Source organism: Dipteris shenzhenensis, chromosome 27 (assembly GCF_047967505.1).
Source record: "Dipteris shenzhenensis isolate YYH24624 ecotype China chromosome 27, Dip_SZ_1.0, whole genome shotgun sequence".
In the NCBI taxonomy this organism is placed as follows: domain Eukaryota; kingdom Viridiplantae; phylum Streptophyta; class Polypodiopsida; order Gleicheniales; family Dipteridaceae; genus Dipteris; species Dipteris shenzhenensis.
Genome location: NC_141622.1, coordinates 50197623 through 50206422, shown reverse-complemented (window position 1 = coordinate 50206422; position 8800 = coordinate 50197623). Strand labels below are relative to the sequence as shown.

The 8800-nt window shown below is 43.2% G+C and overlaps 1 protein-coding gene across 1 annotated transcript in view; it reads left to right on the top strand.

The window, feature by feature from the left end:
• The first annotated feature begins 2400 nt into the window (after positions 1–2400).
• Positions 2401–8800, top strand: part of LOC147884445 (uncharacterized) — a 29532-nt gene continuing 23132 nt past the window's right edge. The window contains exons 1-4 of the mRNA XM_087398199.1: positions 2401–2641; positions 2797–3015; positions 8151–8333; positions 8479–8747. Of these exons, the coding sequence (XP_087254325.1) occupies positions 2401–2641; positions 2797–3015; positions 8151–8333; positions 8479–8747 (912 nt within the window). The remainder of the gene's footprint in view (positions 2642–2796; positions 3016–8150; positions 8334–8478; positions 8748–8800) is intronic.

Sequence of the window (8800 nt, the reverse complement as noted above, 5' to 3'; positions counted from 1 at the left end):
CATGTAGGAATCGTATGTAGAACATGCAAGTTGGATTTCTAAGAAGGATTTTCCTAGCCTTATGCAAGTATAAGTGGAGCTTTGCCACTACTCTACACACACATTCTATACTACCTAAGTCCATGTGGGCACAGAGACAACAGGTATAGCAACAATAGCTTATAGCTTAGTAGAGTTCACGTACAACCCCTTCTTGCAAATCACATGCCCAAGTAATACTAGTTTCCCTACATTGTATGCATGCCATATTAGGTAGAGACTAGGAGAGCAGGTAAGGCTAGGCCTTAGTTGTGCGGAAAGATATTTCGATAAGGCCCTAGTTTTTTTGTAGATCTTGGGCATCTAGTTCTTTCTAGGGTGGATTAAATCAACTTTTGAAGGTAGAGGTGTGGATACAAAGTTGCCAATACTCCTAGTTGATGCACCAAATGCTATGGAAGAAGGTGGAGATCATGATTCATGAATCGTCATCTCTTGAGGAAACAAAAAATAGTTAAAATCATCATCATCGCCATCAGAGGATTATGCTACTATGTATCCCGATGATATAGGAGACATGGGTTATATAAAGCTAGAGATAGATTTATGGGACACTTAGATCAACGTTTACTTGGGTTTAGCCAATTTTTTGGGCCATTTTGGGGTTGCGACACGATGTGCTCTTGAGTGAATATTTGAATTTTGCATGGACCCACACTCTCGCCAAAAGTTTTCCCGATGTTATGATGCCACAATGGCGTAACAATGAGACGAAATCTATTTATTCTAAACACCACAGAGCTCGACACACAGAAGCTCTACACTACATCATGAATCTCTGTAGTGCTTCACACAACTTAGTCTCTGGCCTGAGCCACCTGACCACTTATCATCACGTAGCCTATTCTAGACTTATCGTGGCCATGGCATCAATGGCAACATGCAGCTCACCATGGCATGCAAGAGAAGCAAACAGAGGCCACAAGATAGGAAAGCTGAAAATCCACATCAAGGCACAAGGAACAGAGTGCGGCTTGAGGAAAGAGTTTGCACAGTATCAAAATAGCAACGGAAGACACTTTGTGACATCTGCAAAGGGAGAAACAACAAGAAGACAGAAGACTCCTTGTAGAGCAATAGAAAGAAGTGGTTGCAGATGCATGCATTCGATCATTGCCATCAGAGTGAAGAACACACACTGTGGTGTCACGAGTGGTGGGAGCATTCAAGGTAGCAACATCAAGCCATTCAAGTGATTACCAGTCTCGAGTCTTCACAAGCTGCCGCTGTAGCTTTGCCACCTATCACTGGGCACTGCACCCATGTAGATTCAAGGTTGTCTTGGATGGACCACCGCATTGGTTTTTAGCATAATAATGAGATGCAATCTATCATTTTGAACACCGCCATAGCGCAGTCTCTAGCTTGACCACCTATCATTGCGTAGCCTTTTGCCGCAGCTTTTCCCATGCAAATCATAGGTTGTCTTAGAGAGACCACCATGGTGGTTTTTGGCATAATAATAAGACACAATCTATCATTTTGAACATTGCCTCAGCATTGATGACCTATCATTGCCCAGAATTCAAGGTTGTTTTGGAGAGACCACCGCGCTGGCTCTTGGAGTTATAGCTCTATTACCTATTTTTACGTATTATAGGAGGAGGTCCATGATGAGGTCAGCGTGTTGGAAAATAGGAGATCTATGATAGTCTTCGCACTAGTTTTTGGAGTTATATATTTTTGTATCAAGGAAATTGTATTTTCTTGTGCAACCAAGCGAAATGCAATTGACGATATGGCACTTGAGGGGTCCCCTTTAGGAGCAAGGGCCATATCGACATGCCATAGGGCATGTACACAAACTGATCTGTTCTATCGTGTATTTGTAATCTCAATAAAAATATGGGTTTTCAAAGGATCTAATCAAAGACGAAAGAGAAACCTAAGGAAGAAGCTAAAAATGGAGTTGCAGCAGGTTCCTTGTCTGACTCGAAAACTGTGTAAAGGAGTCACAAGTAAAGGATTGGGTCGGAGATTTTGTGTGAGGGAGTCGCAACTAAAGGCTCTTATGCAGAAGGCTCCTACGTAGGATGGTCTCAACAGTGCAAAATTGCCTCCAATGGGTCCAAACCTGCAATCGATTCATAACAGCAAATGGTTGAATGCGAGAGGACCAACTCTTGTTATCACTGAGAACATTCAGCATGCATACCTTGTGGCAATGAATGATCGCAATAGGTTCTCTTTTCACACACAAATCTCATCTAGAGTCATTACCTCTACGATTTGGACGGATTTCTCGAGCGTCGATTTGGAGAAGATTCGGCATGCAAGGCGTTCGTGGGCTATAAAATGGTGTTTTGCTAGATCGGGACTGTGTTATGCATTGTGGTTTGTTGTGCTGCTTTTGGTGGAGGTATGGCTGAACGTGAACTTGGTCGAGGTATCACTGGGCATGAAGTGACGGACGAAAGCCATGTTGGTGCTGACTCGATGGGCAGAGGGGAGAACTCGCCACAGTCTCAATGGACACTCGAGAAAACACATTCCATAGGGGTTGATCATTTCATCTCCTCTATTTCAATTCGCTTCGATTCGTTTTACTTTTCTCGTTTACAATCGACTCACAAGTCTCTGCTTGCACCTTTTTGCAGAGATGGTGAAGCATGCTTTTGGGAAAACACTATGTTGCTTTAACTTATGAAGGGATATTAAAAGAGGCATGGCTATGTTCCCAAACAATACAGGAGAGCTTCTCATTATCTGGGTGAAACAACTGGCAGTGTGCACTATGTGATCATTGTGCATGTGTAGACGGAGCTGTACGACCTTGTTCAGTGCCTTGCCCTGACGACAAGGAGGAATGTCGAGTTTCCGCATCTGCTTTTAGTTCTCCACTGCTACTATCCTCCGGTGTTAAACCTCTGAAGCAGTCAAAGCTACTGAAGGGCTCACCAATCAATAAACTAGAAGACACGAAGTGTTCTCTCTGTAAGGCATTCCAAGCAGCAGCACGTGAAGCGTATGCAAAAGGTGGGATTGATTTGTTTCTTTCGACTTTATTTGTTGTTAACGTGAGAAGGTTCACTAAATATTTCGATGGCTTGACCCCGCACTCTGCTGTCAAACGATTAGTTCTCAGGTGTTACCGTGTTCTGATCGCCAAGGTCAGCTTCACTTTCTCTTGTTCCTTTGCATGCATGATGCTAGTCAGGTCCACTCCTTCATGTTCCTTTGCATACTCTTTCATTAGCTTGCATGCCATCTACCTTTTTTGCTTATGCTCCTTCTAGATTGCACTTACGTGTCTGCGGGCTCTTACGACTAGAGTGCTTCCAGGAAAATCGTCATCTTTGGGGCTTTTGTATGGGTGCTTGGTGAGCTGTTCTTGCGATTGTTTGTGCAAGAGATGGCGATTTTGGTTTTCAAGGTTTGCTCGAACTGTTTGGCAATCTGAATATAATATATATAATTATTATAACCACTCATATTGTGGGCAAGGAGGCGGTGCGCTTCCTTCCCCCAAAAGCTATAATCTGATGGAGTGGGCCCTTCCCTGGACGTCAAGATTGAAAAAGCTGAGAATATAAACGTCGATAATAAGTCTCACGACTAGATAAGATACTAGCATATTACCTAAACGTCAATAGTCGTAATCGTAGTCAAACGTCGGTAAAATCACCATGACTCATCTATTGATGATAGTAGATGGTGATTGCTAGCTGCATCTAGCTCGTTATCCAAGTACCGGTCCATGGTCTCTCCATATTGCTTGTAAATCCCACATCTCACTGACGATCCCCATCTTAACTTGCACCCATAAATAGAAAAGGAGCAAAGCACATGGATACTAAAATGTATATTTAACAGAGGGATTGCAATTGAATGGATACTAAGAATCTAACACACGACAAAAAGGAAAGACAAATACTTCTATATACCTACAAAGAGAATTATTTAAGAATATACATACAATTGAAGTCTATTATCTAACGTTACAACATCAAGGCTCCCAAATGATCAACCTCTCAGCTCGACTTAGATCCATAACATAAGCTTTTGGCAGACCACAACGGTATTGGAAAACATGGGTTATTTAATTCAGAAATCACCAAGTGCCACATAGGGGTGACCATCTCAATGCAAAGTGAACATAATTGTGACAAAGGATAGTCTCGGTTGGTCGTGAACCACGGAGTGACCATCTCAATGCAAAGTGAACATAATTGGGACGAAGGATAGTCTCGGTTGGTCATGAAGCACAAACATAATCGAGACGAAGGATAGTCTAGAGTCGAAGCAGCTGCTAATGTGTCAGCAAAACAAAGCACCATGCACTCTCATATGGCCCCGGAGAGTGTGTCCAGATGGGGATTGCTTGTGACCGGTATCACTACAAAATTTCTCTAGCGTCTCCTTGCTCTTCAATCATTAAACATTACTAATACTTCCTTGTGCCAAAGACACCTTGGACCTAGACCCCCGCATTCGGGAGTCCCCACATGCATCTAGATTCAGATTGCCTTGCTTTTGTAATTCCCTATTATGGTTTAAATCATCGGACCAAGTCACGATTGGCATCCAAAATTGGCAAATCTATTGGAATGGGATCACCAGATCACAACTCTTTGAATGGATTTCAGACTTTTGCAAGAGTGGAAATTCCAAAGGTGCCTTATTAGATCAAAACATGATACGTAGGACTTGTGAGATTGATGATTAATGCTCCACAGATGAATTCACCACCATCACAATCTGATAAAGTTGATAGTGATTGTTGGACTTCGGATCAGATTTCATGATATCATGTAGAACAAAATTCAGACCAAGATCAGATGTCACCTCCTACTGAATCGAATCGCAAGTGGGTTTATACTGAGCGCTACTGAAGATGCTATATTGCTTCTTGTAGATAGGCTACTCATATGTCGATCTCTCTCTTGGGCTATAATGGGACTGGTGGCCTCATCTATCAGGGCCGCTTGGGTTTCGTATCAAGCCAAGGTCTTCATGTTCTCATACTATGAATTCATTGAAACAATCTACAAACATGGCGCCTCAACATCTAGCAAGGGCTCCTTTGCCTACATTGTTTTCCTGCTTGATTTGTGTCTCTAAGTCATGCTGGACATTCACTAAGTAACAGTAATTGGATCTGCAAGACGTTCGTCAAGGCGCATCAAGTCGGCTCAAAACTCTTAATTCCAACATGAGTGTATTGTCGTTTTACAGTGCTAGATCTAGAAGTGGATGAGCTCGAGTTCTGTGACGACGATGAAATCCTTTTTGGTGATGTTTTTATGCTTCACAAAGCCCAAAGAGCCCTTGATATTCGTGATCTGCACCATGGACTGCACACTGCCAGCACTGAAGTCGAGCTTTTGGATACCCTTCTCCAACACCTAGAATTTCTTGGATCCTCCATCGTAGGAATTTCTTGAATTGTGGCTCGTCTTCAAACCTCTTATAGTAGAGCTCCTTGTCTTGGAAAATGACGTAGTGGTTATAGCACACTGGATGACGTTCTTTGTCATAGCAGTGCATGTAAGCGAAAAAATCAAACTCGGTGGCAACTTCTTCGTCCACAAGACTATCTGCAGGAACTTGAACAAAATCATGCATGTCCTCTCATCACCCTTAGAGTGAAGTACCAACCCAAAACTGTACACATTTGTCTTGTTCTATTATGGCTGCTTCCCATAGCCATTCCGATGTCAGATAGCCTGGGGCGCCCCTCATCATTGTCATCACAACACTATATAGTTTTATTGTGAAAAGCACGTATATGCTTTTAGTGCTTTAGTGAAAAACTCGGCAAACCAAATCAACACGTATATGCTTTTAGTAATTTAGTGAAAAACTTAGCAAACTAGATCAAGGGCCTAATATTAAACTAAATCAAGGGCCTATATTCACTACACGTGGCTTAAGGAGGTGTGAGGAAACCCAAACATAGGTTTTTTATGCTTTGCCCAATTCCAAAGGTTGCTAAGGCTACCCCTGGGGAGGCCCAAAAAGAAAAATAAAAAAGTTAATGATGGAATGCTAGTGTACTAGTTTGATTATAAAGATATCTCATCTGTTATATTCCTTAAGGTTACTAATCCCGTACATGAGAGAAGGGAGGTTCGTGGAGGTCTGGTGGAGGCTGCATTCTGGAGGTTTGGAGGGAGTGGAGGCATTCTGGAGGTTTGGAGGGAGTGGAGGCATTCTGGAGGTTTGGAGGCAATGGAGGCATTCTGGACGATAGGTTCGGGGAGAGGAGCAGCTAGGATGAGGGAAGGAGAGGTTTGGGGAGTGGAGGGAGAGGCAACCATGTGGCGGGAGGGATGCATTCTAGAGCTTCGGGGGTGGAGGAGGGAGGTTCAAGGAGCGAAGAGAGTTTGTGCTTTAGCATGGCTTTGGAGTGTTTCATGCGAACCCGAAACAAGGTCACTAGGATGATCCAATTTTTAGCTGCAATTTTGCTAGTGTCGATGTGATTGAAGTAATTAGCTCCTAGTGCATGACCCATTAGACCAATAGCCTTCTTATTCTTGTTCTCCCAAGCAGATATTTGATTCGATTCATGACCATTGCCTTTGGGTTTCTTCTCGGTACTTGCAACCACGCTCCATAATCCTTTCTGCATGAAGAGCAATTGGTAGCTAACTGCCAAGATGAAAATTTTTTGCCATTGAATTTCACAACGGTGCTCTCAAACATGTTCTCCTTCTTGATAGACTCCATTTCCACCGTGCCTGATTACTTGACAAGAACGTGCAACCCAACTAGGTTTGTGGCAGGATACAAAGACTCAAACGACTAACTAACTACCCTATCAAGCTAGACACATACATCCTTGAGGGCTTGGACAAAGAGACGGAGGCTAGCATCTTCCCAAGATTATGTAGAATGATCGACCTCCCCACAGTTCACCGCCTTTGAATCTCGAAGGATCTTCCATGAACACCAAGGGTCGCCATGCACCGAGAAGCACTTGATTCATGCCAAGTGTCTTCTACAACGTCCATGCATTGGCCGTTGCTCACCTCACGCATGGACCAATCACAGGCTGTCGTCCACCACATAGAGAAGCCACCTAAGATCAATCAAGCACCCCATGAGGGAGTGCATAAACCTTCGAAATGCCAACAATGGCGTCTCATGTTCATGATTCAAGTGATGGGTAGGTGTGGAGGAGAAGTTGGTGTGTTAAGGGAGCATGTTGCATGTGAGTAGAAATTTAATGGTGGATCTTGAACGCTTTGTTGTTTCTTCGTAAGGAAATGACCCTAGCTTGACACATGTTTTAGATCCCATGGGACCATGACATACTATGGGAATTGTATTTGGCTCAAGAAATGGTTCCATGGAAAAATCAACAACCTCTCTTGTCTCTAAATGTTCTACCAATGCACAATCAAATCAACATTGTAAAGGCTTGATCGCCTAATGCAAAATGGACGTTCTTAAAGCAAAGGAATGCATTGCATTGGTATGGATCTAAATGCTCTACCAATGCACAATCAAATCAACATTGTAAAGGCTTGATTGCCTTATCGTGACAACTCGAGGTAATAATCGGCTAGAGGTAATAATAAATAGGTGAGCAAAGGTGAGGGATTGAGGGGAGCAGTCGTCGTGCTACATGGACAGGGTAGGGTAGGGAAAGGTGGAGCAAAGGTGAGGGGGGCCAGCCTAGAAGGAGAGGGGATGGTAAGGTAGAGTGACAAAAGGGGACAAAGAGCAGCCACATGAGGAGGTGAGGGGTTGAGGGAGCTGGCATGAAGAGGGGGGTTGAGGGAGTAGCCAAATGAGGAGGTGAGGGGTTGAGGAAGCTAGCACGAAGAGAGGGGGTGAGGGAGTAGCCACGAGAAGAGAACAACGAGAGGGGATGAGGGAGTAGTCGCATGAGGAGGAGGAGAGAGAGAGATTTTATAAGATATTTATTTATATTTTAAGATTTAGTGTTTTGTGAAAGTATGTGGGAGGGTGTTGGTTCATATGTATATGCTTTTCACAAATTTTCATAAACTTCCTCAAAGTTCAAAATTTAAAAATGAAACCTTAAATTTTACTAGGTTCATATGTAAATGCTTTTCACAAATTTTGATAAACTTCCTCAAAATTTAAAATTTATAAATGAAACCTTAAATTTTGCGTTTAAATTTTACTAAACGCAATAGATGATTACCCGGTCAAGGTTACTCGTTTTGTGAAAACAAAAGGGATCGCTGCATGGCCTCATTCTCTAAGCTTTGCTTCCACAGGAATGCTTTGTAGGCTTGTTCATGGCGTGAGATTGCTGAAGCAAGCACGTCCAGGGCCGATCCGTGCTTATCTGACGCACAAGGACCCGGAGGAGCAAGGTATTCCCCTCCTTTCGCTATATCTGTCGACTCAAACGGGAAATTCGCCAGCTGGACAATACTTGGGTGGTTTTGTGCTCTACACATGCTACATGGTATTACACATATGCGGAGGTTGCTTGATACAAATTGTATGAAATGTCAGGGACTGAGACAAATAAGACTGCGCATCAGGCCCATGAAGCTCAACCGGATCAATCGAAATGGCATACTCTTCCTCGTGGGCCTCTTTGGAAAGGGAGGAGAGGTAGCAAAGAGGCTTTGCTAGTGGTGCGGGAGTTGAAACGAGCTAAGGGCAATTTCATGAAAATTGACGAACTTGTGGACACAAAGGTGGCTCGTTTACTGAAGATCGATCTTCTTGCAGCCCTGAATGAACTACAGCGACTGGACGAGGTGGACTTAGCTCTGACGGTCAGTTCGTGTAAATAATTTACATGGGTATACTGCTATTCGAAGCCTTATTT